The sequence below is a fragment of the Onychomys torridus genome, chromosome 23, assembly GCF_903995425.1.
Source record: "Onychomys torridus chromosome 23, mOncTor1.1, whole genome shotgun sequence".
In the NCBI taxonomy this organism is placed as follows: Eukaryota; Metazoa; Chordata; class Mammalia; order Rodentia; family Cricetidae; genus Onychomys; species Onychomys torridus.
In genome coordinates this window covers 25,870,954-25,889,312 of record NC_050465.1, presented here as the reverse complement: position 1 = coordinate 25,889,312, position 18,359 = coordinate 25,870,954, and the positions used below count along the sequence as shown (strand labels likewise).

Here is an 18,359-nt window from a genome sequence, read left to right as displayed (position 1 = left end):
GCAAGGAAAATATTCATACACATAAAACAAAAAATGATCTTTTAAAATATCCTGATAAATCAGAGTCTAACTCTTTATTATAGATGAAGGTACCTCCCTTTAACACTAAGCATGACAAGAGCAACGATTCCTATTATGGTTCCAGTGCCTTTCACATATGATATTTCATTCCATCCAAATAAAACCCCACAAGGTAGACACTATCTCTCCTATTTTAGATATATGGTTAACAAGACTTAAGTAAACAGCCCAAGGAGTTTTACTGGCCAACTTAGTGTGTTTAAATATGATTTCATTTACAATACAATATGAAGTTATGACTTTTTCCAGAAAAGACAACAATGTACAATGAAATAGAGATCAAGTGTCGGTGACCTGATGTGTGCTGATGTGAACTCTGCTGTAGTGCACAGCCAAGAACTGCCCAGACATGTAACATGTCCCAATGTCACATAAGAATCTGGTGCAGAGTGGGTTTCTTCAGTCCCCCAACATTTATAGTCTGGGTTTTAACATACAGAACTTTAGAAATTATTATCAGCACCAACTAATTTTGCAAAGCACCAGGCTTTCTTCCTGACATTCTGAATGTATCTAATACACCTGATCATATCTGTGCCTCCAGTGCCCTTTCCTACCCTCCTCCTCCCTTTGCCCTTCCACATCTTCATCTACCCTGTTCACTTTACACTTTATAGTTTTGAATCTCCCTTGTTACTGCACAAATATTGACTATGAATAGTATTTAATCATTCACATCTCAAGCTCTACTTCCCATGTCAACTGATCATACACAGCATTATGCCCTAATCATTCTCTTTTGTCACACATCCTGTGTATGACAAAAATGTCTGAAAATGAAATACTTTAATTCCAATGAGCCCATCTTTCTCAGTGTGGCTTTCAACTGTCCTAGGTCCTTTTAAAACTGATATATAGTGAGTCCTCAATAAATGGTAGCTACTATTGACTCCTCATTTATAATAATTACACACTGGAGGAGAAAGTACACTCACCGTCCAGAGTAAATAGGCACCATGTAGTTTCCTGGCAGGTTTTCTGTCTCCTCTTCAGACAGAAGGCTCCGCTTGGCTCTCTTTATTTGGGGGCTCAACTTGGATGAATAATCTTCCAATAGCAGACTGGAATCTGTATGTCTGAAAGAAGACCCCTAACATTAGACAGAACACAGAATGCATTTAAGATATTCCAAGGTTTGACAAAATAGAGGATGAGGGGGGCATCACTTAGGGAAATTTTCCTACAACCTTAGGTCTCTAATACTATTATCTTTTCCCTATTAAAACAAATTGGAGTTAGAAAGATTGCAGATATGTAAATGTACTCCAGACAGACATCAAGAAAAATAGTGGTTTCATGGCTTTTTCCCTCTAAAACTTCAAGAGAAAAGAGGAAGATGTTGATATTTTCATATAGCCTTTGTAGTTAAGATAGTGTTTGAAATTTAGTCAGTCTATATAAATGTGTTTCCTTCTTTCTTTTTGAAGTGTTTGGGAATCAAACCCAAGGCTTGTAGGCAAACATATAGATGGTTTTGATACATTTTGTATTCAAGTCCTCTTAGATTCTAATGGGAAATGGGCAATTCTCTACACAGGGATCCAGGGCTACTCTGATGCAGAACCCTAGGTTCTCACTGTGAGACCTTTCCATACATACTTCCAGCAATCGAGGAAACCCTGAACTCATCAAACAAGTTTCCATTACATGGACATTTGGAGTTGAGTGATACAGTATGATAAAGAACACTGGGGCCAGTTCTATTTGACTATGCACACTGAGGCAAATGTGTACAAGGAGGTAGTTTGTGTTGGAATGAATGAAAAACTTCATTGGGTATGGAAAACAGTTGAAACCATAAAAAACTAACAAAAGAATAGCCTTAACCTATGTAGTTGTTGAGTTAAATAAAAAATATTTTTTACACAATTTCATGAACTCAATGCATAGACTCCCAGGAACCAATGTGTACATTGAAGACTGCAAATTCCCTGGTCTCTATGGTGATGAAGGATGTCAACAATAGGAGACTGTGTGGGAATTCTCTGTACTTAATTTTTCCCTGTAGATTTGAACTACTATAAATAAAATAATATTATTAAAGCTCCTAGTCTAGAGAATTCTTAAAAAAGGTGAAGCCTGTGAGTTATATCTCTTGGGAAATATCAAGCTACACAGTTAAAATTATTCAAACCTTGATCATTGCCTAATGTTTAAAAAAACACTTGGAGACACTTAATGGCTGTGCCATTTTAAGAACACTTACTGCTCTTGCAGAAGACTGGGGTTCCCAACACCCAGATGGTGGCTCACCACCATCTGTAACTCTAGTTCAGGAAATCCAATGCCCTCTGCCCTCTAAGGGCATCTGCATGAATGTGGTGCATATAGATTTATGCAGACACACACACACACACACACACACACACACACACACACACACACACACTAATCTTTTTTAACATTTAGAAAAGCAAAGAGAAATTACCTATATAAAAAGCAAAGCCATGGGCCAAACATCTACACAGTATAAAATGGGTAATGCAAGAAAGTAAGTAGTACTGTACAAAACAAGCATTTTCAGGGTGCACAGAGGCCCAGTTTCTGAGTAGACATTAAGTGCACACACACATGAATGAGTGTGTATCTTGTCTATTAAAACTGTGCTACAGGTTGGGGATTTAGCTCAGTAGTAGAGCGCTTGCCTAGCAAGCACAAGGTCCTCAGCTCAAAACAAAACAAAACAAACAAACAAACAAACAAAAAACTGTGCTGCATGTGCAGGCTTAGCTGCTATCATTGATCCTCTGCTGTGGTCACATGGAAGTGGCGCACTCTGCTACCCAGGACGACAGCTAGCTCGTTTCTATGGAACAGAATTGAAGCTAAAGGTTAGAACCTTGAAGTTGAGCTTGTGGATTGCGTACCAATTGGAAGCCAGAGTGAAATTTGTTCCTGGCTGACTGTTCCAGCAAAAGGACTGCATCTTATACCCCAGGTCACAGAGTACAGCCTGTGCTTATACAAGTCTAAGTTTCAAGTGGTATTTACCTCCACCTCTTTACTCCATTACTAGACAAATAAACCATGCGATCAAGGGTATTGCTGCCTTTCTTATTTTGAGAACAGTGAAATTTTCTTTTTACTCTTCTATTTTTACTCTATTTTTTCATTTTTGTTTCTATAATCAAAGTTTTGCAAACTCATTTTTCAATGTCTGATTGCAATAGAAGTTATGATACTTCATTATTTTTGTCTGCTCCTTTTTTCCTGTAAGACAAATATTTTAAATAATGAACTTATTACATAGGATATATCCCAAATGAGATTACTCATTCTCACAGGTAAATGATAGCAGCTGAGTTTTAATAGTTAAATTAGATGCTAAAGATTTGTGGTACTAGCACTAGCTCCCATTTAATATTTTATCTTGAACTTTTTATAAAAGTTTTATAAAAAGTACTGTTATTATATAGTATACGATGTTACATAGGAAATACAAAATTGCTACATTTTTACACTTTCTAAAGCTTATTCAAGTTATTGTTCCTGTTTTTCAATCTGAGACAAGGTCTTATTATGTAACCCTGCCTGTCCTGGAACTCACTATGTAGGGACCTTGAACTCACAGAGATCCTCCTGCCTCTGCCTCCCAAATACTGTAATAAAGGCATGTGTCACCACAACTAGCTAAGTTATTGTTTCTTACAGCGTGTGTGAAGTAGATGTCAAATTACCATCTGAACTGATGGTTTAGTAATGTCAAGTTATTTACTGACTGATTGACTGAGATAGGGTCCTGCTATATAACTCGGGTTGTCCCAGGATCATGGTGGCTCTCGTATTTCTTCCTCTCAAGTGCTGCTATTACAGGTATGTGCAACTATGTCCAGATTCCAAAATATTTACTGAGGCTAGAAAACAAAATTAAATTAGGAACACAATGTTTTGAAAAAACATGTAATGATCAATTTGAATAGAATAGCAATCTATTTTGTTGTGATCCATGAAACCAACGTCTAATGTTTCATACTATCAAATCTTAGAAGAGTTCAGTAAAATATGTAGACTTTAAATTCCTTTGACTCTTAAAAACCTAAACATGAGTCTATTAATTGCTTGCGATTTTAGTTGTATCTAACTTTTGGTAGTAATCCTTCTTGAATTTCTCAGTTTCAGAGTAGATAGTAAACTGACAAATATAGTACCATGTAGATATTTTATCTATTAAAATCCTGTTGGCTGTTCCCTATGTACTAACTTAGATTATGAAATTCCCTGTGTCCTTGAATTTTAACTGATCAAGTAAGTCATATTAAGCATGAGGCCATGCATCTGTCTGTGGCTATGTCAGGTTCATCTTTTTATACTGGCTTATTATGTCATATGCTCTGCTAACAGGCCTACATTTAGTAATCAGAAATCACTCTCTGGAAATATTCTAGGAACCCAGATACAGGCTGACATATGCATCTAGTTAAAATACTGAACAGCTAAAAGTGTAGCCTCCATACCAGGTGTGCTAACACACACCTGTAATCCTAGCAGTTGTGGCCTTCACACCAGGTGTGTGGCACACACTGAAATCCTAGCAGTTGTGGCCTTCACACCAGTGTGCTGGCTCTCACACCTGTAATCCTAGCAGATGGGAAGCAGAGGCAGATGGATTACCACAGGTTTGAGGTCAGCCTGGTCTACATATAGCTCTAGGATGGAAAGGCTACAGATTGAGACTCTGTCTCAACAAACAAATAAAAAGTATACTCTCACACTTGGACCATGACAGAATAATACTTAACAGGAGAAGCAAGATGAAAAGTATGTATAGAATCCTACAGCTATACAGTATCTCAATTACACTTCTTTAACAGGTTCTTCTCATATGCATAGAAACGAAAGCTTAGAGCCTGTCTTACATGTTCGTTCGTACAGCAAGCTGGTGTTTGAACTGGGATTTGTACCTAAGCCTTCTTGATTTTCAGGTCAGTATTATTTCTATTACGCCACTGGTCTCCAACTTCTGTGATAGTACACTTAATCAAAAAATATTAATTCACACATACTTGTTTACTAATAAATTCTCTGTATACACAACTATACAGTCTCAGTTGATAAATTATTATGGAAAATTTAGAGACAAAATTCAATTTAAAAGAGAAAAAGAAGAGGTATTAGTCTCCCTATACCTTTCCAACTGTGGACTCCCCACTGTGGAGACCGTAATATCATGCCATTGCCTAGAACGATTCTGATGTTCATGTTCTGTTATTGAATTGCAACTTGGCATTATAAAAATCATTGCAGGCCAGACAAAAATAAAATAATTATTAAACAAATTAAAATGTAGTGACTTCAAATTGTGTTTGTAATCGTCTCATGACTTGTGGAAACTGCTCTAGTTTCCTGAAATGGATAGGTATGGGAATGTTGAATGAGCATGTTACCTTCCGAAAACACCCTGACTGTCAAGCATTACAGAAAAATGGTGCAATGTGGGCCTATTTTTGCTACCTTTGCCTCAAACTCGGAGTCATCCGTCCTCACGTGCTCACGGCTACACTGCATTGCTGGCTCCTCTGTTGTCTTTCCTAAACTGAAGAGTGATCTTAGTTACTTTTGGATCCCCAGCACTGCAACCACACTTGACATCCAATAAATGCTTATTGACTGATGTGGAATCAAGATTCCTACTCCTGGAATAATATCCTGACTGTGAGTTTTAATAGCTGAAGAGCTATTAAAAATGAGCAATGCAGGCACCTGGGGGATGGCTCAGATGATAAAGTACTTGCTATGCCAGGATGAGGACCTGAATTTAATCCCCCGAACCCATGTAAAAAAGCTAATTGGGGGGCTGGAGAGATGGCTCAGAGGTTAAGAGCACTGACTGCTCTTCCAGAGGTCCTGAGTTCAATTCCCAGCAACCACATGGTGGCTCACAACCATTTGTAATGAGATTTGGTGCCCTCTTCTGGCCTGCAGTCAAACATGCTGTATATATAATAAATAAATAAATCTTAAAAAAACAAAACAAAACAAAACCATTAAACTCACAATTAAAAAAAAAAAACTGGGCGGTGGTGGCACATGCCTTTAATCCCAGCACTTGGGAGGAAGAGGCAGGCGGATCTCTGTGTTCAAGGCCAGCCTGGTCTCCAGAGAAAGTTCCAGGAAAAGTGCAAAGCTACACAGAGAACCCCTGTCTTGAAGACGAACAAACAAACAAACAAAAAAGCTAATTGCAATGATGTGTATTTCTAATTCCAGTTCTGGAAAGGTAGAGACAGAGGATCCCTAAGACTCACTGGCCAGTCAGCCTAACCACTTGGCAAGCTCCAGGCCAATGAGACACTGTCTCAAAAAAGAAGGTGGAGAGCACCTGAGAGCAACACTGGAGACTGACCTTGGGCCTCAACTCACACACACATATGTGTACTTGTGCCCCCTTACACACACACACACACACACACACACACACACACACACCACACACACCACACACACACACACACACACATACACATACACACCACACACACACCACACACCAAACACACACACCACACACACCACACAGACACACACACACACACCCACACCCACCAATACAGAAGCAGGATTCCCAGTATTGAGGTTAGTTTTCCATCCATTCCTCTAGTCAAAAGGCAGTGATAAAATACAACATATCATCAAGACTCAGCTCCGAAGTCAGACAAAGGAATACATTAAACAGATAAGTTGTTCTTCATATGAAAAATGAGTTTCTTTTTAGAAATTGCGTATGGTTATTTATTGTATTATATGGAGGTTAGAATGCTCTTGTGGGAAGACTGAAGCAGAAGAATCACAGGTTTAAGGCCTGCTTAGGTAACTTAGTGACCCTGTCTCAAAATAAAAGAAGGCTAGGGGATATGCATTGGAGGTAGAAGGTTTGCCTAGAATGAAACAACCCTATTTAACACTGTAATATCTATATCTACATAGAGATATATAGATATATATTGTAATGGATTAAAATAAGCACAAGAGAAAGGGTTACATAATAAAGATTCAAGAAGAAACAAAAAAATAGGAAACAGAAAAGAAATAGATAACATCAGTGAAAACCCTGAAAAAAATTTAGTAGCTTAATCATGAAAAGAAAGTATAAGTTAAAAATCAAATATAAAATCAAAAATGAAAGTGGAAACATTATAACCAGCCCCACAAAAAGGAGACTCATAGGAAAGTAATGAGAATGCTTCTGTGTCAACTCACTAGACAACTAAGATGTAATGGAACAATTCCTACAAAGACCAAAATGACCAAAACTATCTCAAGAAAAAGTGTAAAACTCTGAATGACCAAAGCCAAGCAATTGAAATAATAATCTAAAATATTCTCACAAGGAAAAACAGACACCTAGGTGATTTTTGCTGATAGATTCTATCAAATATTTAATGAAGAAATGATAACGATTACTTTCATATTTTCAAAAATATGTTAAAATAGCACTGTCTAATTCATCCTGTAAGGTCAGTATTTTCTGATCAAGACATCGAGATACGGCTACAACCCTAGTTTTTAAATGAATATAGATGTACAAAGAAGTTCACAAAGCAGGGAAAAAAATCCACCTGAGGCTGGAGAGACAGTGCAGTGGTTAAGATACTGGGTACTGGGTACTACTCTTACTGAAAACTCAGGTTCAGTTCCAAGTCCAACATGGTGGCTCATGGCCATCTGTAACTCCAGTTCCAGGGAATCCAACATGCTCTTCTGGCTTCCTTGGGTATCAGGCACTTGGTACACATACAGAGAAGCAGTCATACACACATATATACAAATAAAAATAAATGAAAAATAATTTAAAAAACAAGTCTAATAGGTGCCAGACATGGTGACACAGCTTATAATCCCAGATCCCAAGAGGCAGAGGCAAGAGGATCTCTATGAATTCAAAGCCTGGTCTAGTGAGCTCCAGGGCAGCCAGGACTACATAGTGATAGCCTGTCTCAAAAAAACAAAACAAAACAAAACAAAAAACAAAAAACAAAAAAACAACCAAAGGGATGTTTGCTTCAACCTCCAGTCCTTAAAAACTATGTATAATAGGATCTAAAACCAAGAGTCATTCAAGATTGATTTACTTCAACAGAATAAAAACAAAACTCACATTAGCATCTAAAATAGATGTAAAAAAAAGATAGATGTAAAAAAAAAGATAGATGTAAAAAAAAAGTTTGGACAAAATTTAGTGTTCATGTTTTTAAAAAAATCTCTCAACAGAGGCTGGAGAGATGGTTCAGTAGTTAAGAACACTTGTCTTTGCAGAGGACCAGGGTTCAGTTCCCAGCACCCATGTGGCAGCTCACAACTGTCTGTAACTCCCTTCCCGGGGGGTGGTTTCTCCTCCACAGGCTCCTGCATGCATTCATGTGGTACACATACATTTACTTAAGCACACATAACAAAAAAAAAGTAAATATTTTTTAAAATTTCTCAACAAAATGGAATAAGAAAGGAACTTCTTCAACCTAATGAAAATCGTTGGCTCTATCTACATGAGGAATCTATGGCTAATGTCATACTTAGCTATGACACTAATATACCATACTTGTATCATCATACTTCTCTTCTACTTTTACTTGAGTTCCAAAGATTAAACTCAGGTTCATGGACCAGCTGTTCAGCAGTAAGTAGCTTTACCCACCAAGCATCTCACTGGTCCTTTAACAGTTCTTTTGTTGTTGTTGTTGTTGGTGGTGGTGGTGGTGGTGGTGGTGGTGGTGTGTGTGTGTGTGTGTGTGTGTGTGTGTGTGTGTGTGTGTGTGTGTGTTTCAAGATAGGGCTTCTCTGTGTAGTCCTGGCTGTCCTGGAACTCACTCCGTAGACCAGGTTGGTCTGGAACTCAGACAGATCCACCTGCCTCTGCCTCCCAAGTGCTGGGACTAAAGGTGTGCACCACCACACTCAGCAAGAATGGGAGAGCTTGCTCCTTATTTTCTAGGCAGACGCTTAACCAGAGAATCAAGAGATGCCTTGTTCTGTCAAAAAGCTGTCACTTTTGCACTGAATTGTTCCGTCCTGGTACAAGTCACATTGACACATCCCTACTCACAATGTAGATGGTCCTGTAGTTGACTAGATGTGGTATCAAATTTACTTCCTCATTCCCAGAGAGTGCTGGGGACAGGTCAAGCCTGCTGAAACAGTTCCCATGGGCTTCCCCCACTGTCTGGTCAGCAGGAAGGTGCCCACAGACATGATATTTCACCCTAGGCACAGGGATCGTACTCAGGTCAACAACAGGCTTGACAAAAGCACCTTCACCCACTGAGCCCTATTGCCAGCCTTCTTCTGGTATTTAAGTACCAAAACAAAGACGTCATACAACTTCCTGTACAGCTGAAGATTGAAGGAAAATGGAACAAAAGCAGAAAAGCCCACGTTACAGAATATGGGCTTGGGATGTGGCTCAGCATGTAAAGTGTTTGCTGTAAAAGCCTGGGCAGATGAGTTGGATCCCAACACTCATGGAAAAAGCTGAATGTGATAACGAATGGATAGAGAGGATCAGAGTTTGCTGTCCAGCTAATCCAGCTGAATTCTCAAGATCTTGGGTCAGTGAGAGTGCTTGTCTAAAAAATGTGGAGAGTGATAGCACCAGACACCGACCTCTGGCCTCCATCATGCATGCACGCACAATGCATGAAAATGCACACACAGAGCCCTTGCATCCCCCTTTTGATAACAGAGCCTTGTATTTGTTGTTGATACCACTGTTATGTAAAACATCAACCTTGACATTCTGACAGGGTTTGTGCTGCTTTTAGCATCTTTTTTTCTCAGTGTAACCATGAACTAAAGGTATTTAATGTGTTTTATAACATAGTCAGTAACTAATCTGTGCTACAGCCACACTGACTCCAAGCAAGACTCACTGAGGTCAGCCAAGCCCTTACCACATATAAATCTCCGAACTTTCCACCCTAACATTGGACATCTAACTACAAAGTAGAGGGTAAAAATAGACCTAGCCTAATGCTTACACACACTGCAGAGGGATACAGTTCCAAAGCAGGGGCCTTTATCAACAATACTGTTCACCATCCAAAGACAAATCTCATTGAGCAGGAAAAATCCTTTCATTTTGAATAAACTTTAAAATGACCTGAAGAAGTCATAAAGATTTTAAGCCTGCACCTGTTACTCCTAGTTCTAAAAGCAAAAGACTGAAACGCCACCAAGGTTATGTCAGGCTCCCTCTCTTTTACATTCATAATACGAGGAAAAGACAGCACTGGAATTTTCTCTCCCACATGCACTATTTCTAGCTCATCCTGTTCCCACCAAGAACCCTGAACTCCATCTTGTTCGAACATAGCAAACCATTACTAAATAGCAACCTACTCCATACACAGTAGGAACAAGGTGTGGTGTGGAACATGGAAAAATGATTATGGTTTGTTTCCTATATAAAGTTTGTCTAAGCCTACATGGCAAGATCCCCCATGCTCCCAAAGAGCCAGTCTAAGTACTAATGTTTGAGATGAGATGTCAAATTATAAATAAAGAAGGATACTGCACAGAGTCCAAATAAACCATGTAAAATTAAAGTGGTTCAAGCATAAAAGTTTGCAGTGGAGCTAAAAAAATAAAATCATTTGAAAATACAAATGTAGAACATTCTATCATTTTTTCCATGTTGGGAAAAATAAAATAAATGCTCAAGAAATTATCTAACAACTTCATGATCATAAAAATACCATATTCTGTAGACCCAAGGCAGACATTCCAGAAGGATGGATATTTAGCATCTAATCCTCCTGCAAGACAGCTGCTTTCCTAAGTGAGGTTCTTGAACACAACTACGGAACATTCTTCAAGAGGACAGACTGATGCTGTCACACACACACACACACACACACACGTGGTGTTAATTCTTCCCAACTTTCCTTTGGAAGGAGATTCATTTGAAGTAAGTGCTAAAAGAAATAGATTCTCCTCAGCGACAATATTTCCATTTTTACAGCCAACATGAGATCCTTATGGCTATCCCGTGGCAGAACATGACCTATGAAAGTGAGATTGACTGCAAAGTGATCCTGTGCCATTCCAGGTGGAATTTCAGAGTGTCGCCACCGTACATTCCAGGTAAACCCCAGCAGACTCTGGCTCTATTATGGATCTGGCCAGAAGCTCCCTCGAGTTCATTGTCACTGACAACATGACAGCTGTAGATCAGGGATTTAGGAATTTCTGCCCTCTCCACATCCATTCACACAAGCCACTGCGTTATTCCCCAGTCACCTTTTGTATGCCCTGAAAGAGATACTTTTTCCAGTTGCCTTGACAAATATTTTATACTTAAATTTTGGACAACTTAAATATTCCATTTATTATTTTTTAAAAAAGTCACCTAAGCCTGATGCCTTGGAGAAGCATGTTAGAGGCAGCAGGTGGTTACAAGCCACACAGCCCAGAAATGTCTACATTTTAAAGATCAGCAATTTTTTTCTGTAGACTATAAATAGACTTAGTTATAAATTGTGTGTATATCTTGCATGTGTTTTTTTAGTCCTCATAAAATGTTTTATTCTTAAGAGTGGTTAGATAAAAATTGTTTGAGACTGAAGAAACAAACATCTACCCAACACAGTGGGCTAGACAAGCCAACACAGCTAAGCCAACTGCAGGATTATAGGCTTTCTCCCAGGGAAGCTTCCATTGTACAATGTCATGGCAACCTCCTTCTTTGAGTGATGCAGACTCACTGTAACACTTCTTCTTTGATATCCAAAATGATCAGTGAGTTTGCTGTTCAGAACACTGAGACCTGCTGAGGTTATTGCTGAGGGTGGAGGAAACACAGATTGGGTAGTAGAGGAAGGTAGCTGAAATACCAGCTAAGACCATGTGACCAGTTTCAGAACCAAAGATTACAACTGGTATAAGTGTTTCTGTCATATTTTGTTAAGAAAGTGTTTGTACAAATATTTGTGCTTTCTTTCCTCAATTTCTTTATCATGTAACAATAAATGCATAAGTACAATATCAACTAAGAAAATTAGTGGTTATCATATTTAGGTTTGAGATACTAAAGGAATATCTTTCAAGGAACATTGTCACCGATTCTAAAATTTTTTTGAAAATTTATAATGCATTTGCAGTTCTTCAAGGGATAGTTACATCATGTTAGGCATAATTATGACATGTTTAAATATATAATGCATTTGCTATTGTATGTGGGATAGTTGTATCATATTAAGCATAATTATGACCTAGTTATTGTTTTCATTTGGAAATTAAACATGAGATAAGGAGATATAATTGTGTGTCAAGTTGACAAAGGGGTGGACTGTGATGGCTGTTCTTGGTTGTCAACCTGACCACATCTGGAATTAACTAGAATTCAAATGGTTGGGTACACCTGTGAAGGATTTTTTTCTTAATTAAAGCATTTGCAGTGGTAAGATTCACTTTTAATCCAGACCTTTGGAGATGGGAAGACACTCCTTTAATCTGGGCCACACTTTCTGCTGGCAGCCTGTATAAAAAAACATGGAAGAATGAAGCTTGTTGTCTTTGCTGGTTTGCTCTCACTCTCACTGGCAAAGTCTAGTCTTACACTTGCATTAAAGGCCACTTCTTCAGGATTTGGGCATATACTCAAGACCAGATGAGACATCTAACCTCATGGACTAAACTATTGGATTCTTGGACCTTCCATTGGTAGACAACCATTTTTGGACTAGCTAGACCACAGCCTGTAAGCCATTCTAATAAATCCTATATCTCTCTCTCTCTCTCTCTGTGTGTGTGTGTGTGTGTGTGTGTGTGATAGAATGAATATATACATTGACTACACAATGAATATACATATTCTTTCTATCAGTTCTGTTCCTCTAGGGAGTGCTGACTAATACAAACATTGGCACTGATGAGAATGGACTCTCTTGGTGCTGGAGAGTTAGCTTAACAGTTAAGAGCACCACTCCTCTCCAGAGGATCAGGTTCTGTTCCCAACTCCACACTGTGTGGCTCACAACCACCATCTAAAACTCCAGCTCCAGGGGCTCTGACCCCCTCTTCTGGGCATGCAATTGGTATACATAAACTCACACAGTCACTCACACATACACTGAAATAAATTAATAACTTTAAAAGAAGGAAACTTCCCACTCTCCCCTGGAAGGCCTCAGTTAGGAAAGCAGCCTTAACTCCCACCCCAGGCAAAGAGAGCCAAATTGGAACTTTCTAGACAAACAGTTGACATTCATGTCAACTTTATTGTTTCCAAGGAAATGAGGTTCTGGGCTTGCTTTGCAGAGCAGACCTTTATTTGCAATTTACTCTTCCCAGCATCCTAACGTAACTTTTTTGTTTGGGAGCAGAGTCTCTCCTTATGTTTGGTCAATGATCTCATTGGCCCAAGGCCTGCTTGTTCCTACTACTCTTAGGCTCGCTGAGAAAAGGTCATGCTTCTATATAAAATATTCCAGATAAAGAAAATATTTGGAAAAAAAAAAAAAAAGCCAGGCAGCCATGGTGCATGTCTTTAATCCCAGCACTCGGGAGGCAGAGGCAGGCAGATCTCTGTGAGTTTGAGGCCAGCCTGGTCTACAGAGCGAGATCCAGGACAGGCACCAAAACTACACAAGGGAAACCCTGACTCAAAAAAAAAAGAAAAAGAAAAAGAAAAGGAAAAGGAAATGGAAGAGAGAGAGAGAGAAAGAGAGAGAGAGAGAGAGAGAGAGAGAGAGAGAGAGAGAGAGAAGGAAAATAGTTGTTGCTTGAATAATAACTCAGAATTTTTAGTATTGGTTTTCAGAAAAATTCCAGTGCATCTCAGCTGTAGATTAGTTCCCTGGCACCTGTGAATTTTAAAGTCTGTATTGGCTTTTAATCTAAGCAGAAACATTATGGGAGCCAGGAAACCTGCTGGGTGTCAAAATGTTTTCTGGCTCTGTTGCTGCCAGAGTAACCAAAACTCCCCTGCTTCTAGAAATATCACCAAAGTGGATGACTAAAGCAAGACTCTCCAGTCAGACTCTAAAACCGTGAGTTTCAACCAGACAATAAAAGGGGAAAGATAAGACATGGTGCTCAGGTCTCCTTCCACACCTAGTATAACAGGGTTGCCATATTTAAGACAGGAAATGTGATTATTTAGAGAATGTGCCCAAGGTTGGAAGGCTTCTCCTGACATACCCATGGGAATAGCCATAATCATATGCCGAGGCTGTCTTCCTGCTGACTTCAGACCCTTGAGAGTACTGGGACGCTCTAAGACTGTAGGCCTGTGTGGCCTGCTGCTGGTAAGAGGCGGTTGACGCTTGACTAAAGGCCTCTGACTCCTGGCGGTGTGCTGCGGAGGACCGGCTGCTGTAGGCGGTGGAGCCATGGGTGTAGATGGCAGAGCGCTTCTTCTCCTGCTGGTAGTGGCTCATGGTGGTGCGAAGGTCCTTGTTACGGTAACTGAGATCATAGTGCTGGTGGGACCTCTGATAAAAAGGCAAAGCCATCATGTGCCCTTGAGGGGAGGAGGCAACCTGCAAGAAAACGATTCTTGATTGAACAATCCCAGAGAACAATTCATTTCAACCAATGCAGAAAAATGCAGACTGCAATCGTTCTGAAGGATGAATGGGAAAGGCTGTAAGTTCAGCTTAACTGGGTACTCACAAACCCCCTCCTCAGTGGCCCACATGTGCACCCCACCCCTGCCATTATGCATTCCTTTCTTTCTTGTCTAGGACAGCTGAACAGAGTTTCCTCTCTGACTAGTGTGCTTTTCTCTCAAACACTCCATCATGATGCCTATTTCTACTTTTCCGGCATTCTATTCTGATGCATGCTCATTCACTTAGGAGAATATGGAATGGTGGGAAGTAATGTGGTATTCATTTAAGAAATAACGAGCACCTACTATGAGACTGAGCTAGTCCTGCACAACAGGGGTGAAAAACAAAACAAAACAAAACAAAAAGCCTTCTCCAACTGTCCAATACAGGATGAGAATTCTGTAGATTGACACAGAGAGACTTAATAGTTGGGAGTGTATTAGAATGGACTAAGGGCCATGGAGTAAAGTAAAGAAATGCACAACCTGAAGCCCCCTCAGCAGAGACTGCTTCACAGGAGAGAGACACCAGAGCCAGAGGTTGTCTGGAGTGAATGCTCAGGATGGAACACTCATGCCAATACACCAGGAAGGAGCAAATGTATCACTCTCCATGCAGAGCAGAGGACAGTGGGGCTGCAGGACTTGAAGAGGGCGCATGGAAGGTACAAATGATGAGAGAGAAGTAAAGATCGGGTAAGAGAGAAAGGGCAGATAGTATAGGGTCCTAGAGGGGACACTAAGGGCTTGGCCTTTACTCAGAGAGCTGAGACAACACTAAAAGTCTCTGAACTGACAAGTCCTTGCTCATGTCTGAAGAACAGGTTGTTGAAGGAAAGCTAAGAGATCGATTAGAGGGCTATACTGGGCTGAATTATATCCCTTTCCCCAGATTGATATGCTAAAGTGCCCCCAATCCTTTAGATTGAGACTACATTTGAAAACTGGGTCCTTAAAGGAAAAATTAAACTGAAATAGCTCATTCAGGTGTTAGCCCGACAGGATTGGTATCCCCAGAATAAAAGAAAATTAGGACAGTGTCTGAACTCCCAGCAGAGTGACCATCACATGGAGGACAGTGCCTGAACACATGACAGAGCAACCATCATGTGGAGGTACCAGAGAAGTAGTCCATCTACAAGCCATCAGAAGCCTTATCCTTGTTTTACCTTATTTTTATTTTATGGTCTTGATGTTTGTATCATCAAATGTATGTTATGTTTGTACACCATATGTGTGTTTGGCACATGTGATGGACAGAAGATGGTGTCAGATCCTCTGGGCTGAAGCTACAAATGGCAGTGAGCTGCTGAGTAGGTGTTGAGTATTGAACCTGGGTCTTCTAAATGAGTAGCCTTCTTTAGTCAAATCTAACAACACTTGACCTTGTATTTCTAGGCTCCAGAACTGTAAGGAAATACATTTCTGTGGCTTAGACCATCTAGTCCTTTACTCTGTTCTCATGGCTCTAGGAGAGAAATGTAATGGTCCCTTCCAGAGTCCAGGCTGATGATGACAGTGGCCACAGGAGGAGAGTAAGAAGTGCTCAGACTCTGCCTATGGTTTGAAGGTACAACCAATGGCATTCACTGGATGATCCAAATGACAACATGAAGGAAAAGGAAATGTCCCCAAGGCTTGTTGCCTGATTAACTAAAAGACTGAAGTTACCATTTCCTGAAATAGGGAAGAGAAGAAAGTATCACCTTGGAATGGAAAAATCAAGAGACTGGTCAGAGATGCTCTACGTTTGAGGCACCTGCTACCCCTCCAGCTGATGGGTTAAGCGGGAAGCCAGATGTGTGACTTTAAAGGACAGGGTCTAAATCTCATGTAGGAGAAACTGAAAACCAAAAGATTGCTGGGGTGATGGCACACACCATTAATCCTAGCCCTCAGGAGGCAGAGACAGGTGGATCTCTGTGAGTTCAAGGACAGTCTGGTCTTTGCACATTTCAGATCAGCTAAGACTGCCCAATGACACCCTTCCCAAGGTGAAGGAAGACACATGAGAATGACTTCAGATAGAAAAGCCCCAGAACTAAACCAGGGTCTGGTAATTCTTATGAATATAAGTTCTCTCAAATCTTGCAAACACTTCAAAAAGGCAACTTTTTCAAACCAGAAAACGTATTTACTCCATATAAACATATGTAGATTTTGATTCTTACTATATAAAGAAGACTTAGGCCTCAGTGTGGTAGCTGACAGTGTGAACTTGGGCTGGTAGTGTAGCTTTAGGAGGGGAGGCTTCACAATGTATTTACTTTTTTTTTTTTTTACATCTGTCTATCAGTTAATTTTGTGTGGGGTGCACATATGTCACATCATGCACACGGAGGGCAGAGGACAACTTGTTCTTTCCTTCCATCATGTGGGTTCCAGGGATGGAACTCAGGTCATCAGGTTGGCAGGAAGTACCTTTACTCACAGAGCCTACACATTCACTCTTGTAAATAGTGTGTTCCTCAAAAGGAAGACTATCAGCCATGTGGCAAACTAGGGTAAGTCATAATTTTATAGACACTTCCCCTATGTTTAAAAAAATACCCTTATGCATAATATTCTAAAATATTATTTTAAAAATATCTAAGAAAATTGTTTTCAAGTAGTTTTTTCAAACCTTGTTTTGTTTAAAAAATCCTAAGTGAGGATCTAAAAGGACTAAGTAAGTCCTTTTAATTTTTGTCAAATTTAAAACTAAATTTTATTTAAGCTACTTAAAAAGTCAAGAAAGAAAGAAAATCCAGAAATACACATCTTAGGTCCCATGGAAAATATCAGTCTACATGGCATTTCCTAAGAAGAAAAAAAAAAACTTGGCTACTAGCAAGCAATTCTGTTTTAACCCTTAAATAGATTACTTTTTCTGTTACTAAATATACAGGATTGTACTTGATGAATAATTATTAGATAATGTTTATAATATAAAGGTTAGAATACATTAATCTAGAATGATATTAGGGTCATGAAGTGTTAGAGAAGTCTCTGTAACAATGCCATCAGAATGACTTACAAATAATAAAGATCTTTCACTGTGTTACATTATAAATTAACACCACTACCCAGATGATTCAAAATGTTAACATTTTCACAAGACAGATTACTTAAATGCTTTGCCAAAGTTCTATTTTCCACTCTTCATTATCTGCCCCAAGTATATTTACTTTTTTACCATTTACTACTTAGTACATAGGGGTCATGTATTACCAGTAAACAGGGCTTGGCTTTAAGTCACCAGGGCTGACTGACCTTTGGAACAAAAGTGTAACCACCTCCTTTTCTTAAGTGAGCCAGGTTTAGCCCAACATACAACAGCCAGAATTTGTTAGAAAATAGTTTTGTGGTCTTCTGTGCCTTTGAAACCTAAATTTTCTTCCTAAAAATAATTTGGGAGCTTAGGAATAAATACTAACTCCGTAATTGTAATCTTGCTGCAATATACTCTTAATACTGGCAGCAGAGGCCAAAAGCTGATGAAAATTACTTACAGAAGGTAATAGTTTCAGGGTCACAGTGCCAGATCTGCCACCTTTCTAGTACCCAAGCACTTTCAAGTCAGAAATAACACCTTGTACTTGAGAGTTCATCCACGCTGCTCTTTTGAGCAGAGTCACCGGAGGACCTTGGAGGACCGTGAACTAGCGGCTTTAAAGAGAACTTGTATCCTTTTGGCCTAATTTGCACTCAGGGAGACAGACAGATCTGTAGGCATGCAGAGGAGGGAAGACAC

The 18,359-nt window shown here is 39.5% G+C and overlaps 1 protein-coding gene across 1 annotated transcript in view; it reads right to left on the bottom strand.

Moving 5' to 3' along the window:
• The window catches only part of Myom1 (myomesin 1), a 118,709-nt gene extending 104,159 nt beyond the window's left edge, over positions 1–14,550 (bottom strand). Inside the window, exons 1-2 of the mRNA XM_036173634.1 lie at positions 14,215–14,550; positions 1,017–1,157 (exon numbers count right to left, since the gene is read on the bottom strand). Coding sequence (XP_036029527.1) covers positions 1,017–1,157; positions 14,215–14,531 — 458 coding nt within the window. The 5' untranslated portion in view covers positions 14,532–14,550. The remainder of the gene's footprint in view (positions 1–1,016; positions 1,158–14,214) is intronic.
• Between the last annotated feature and the right edge of the window lie 3,809 nt (positions 14,551–18,359).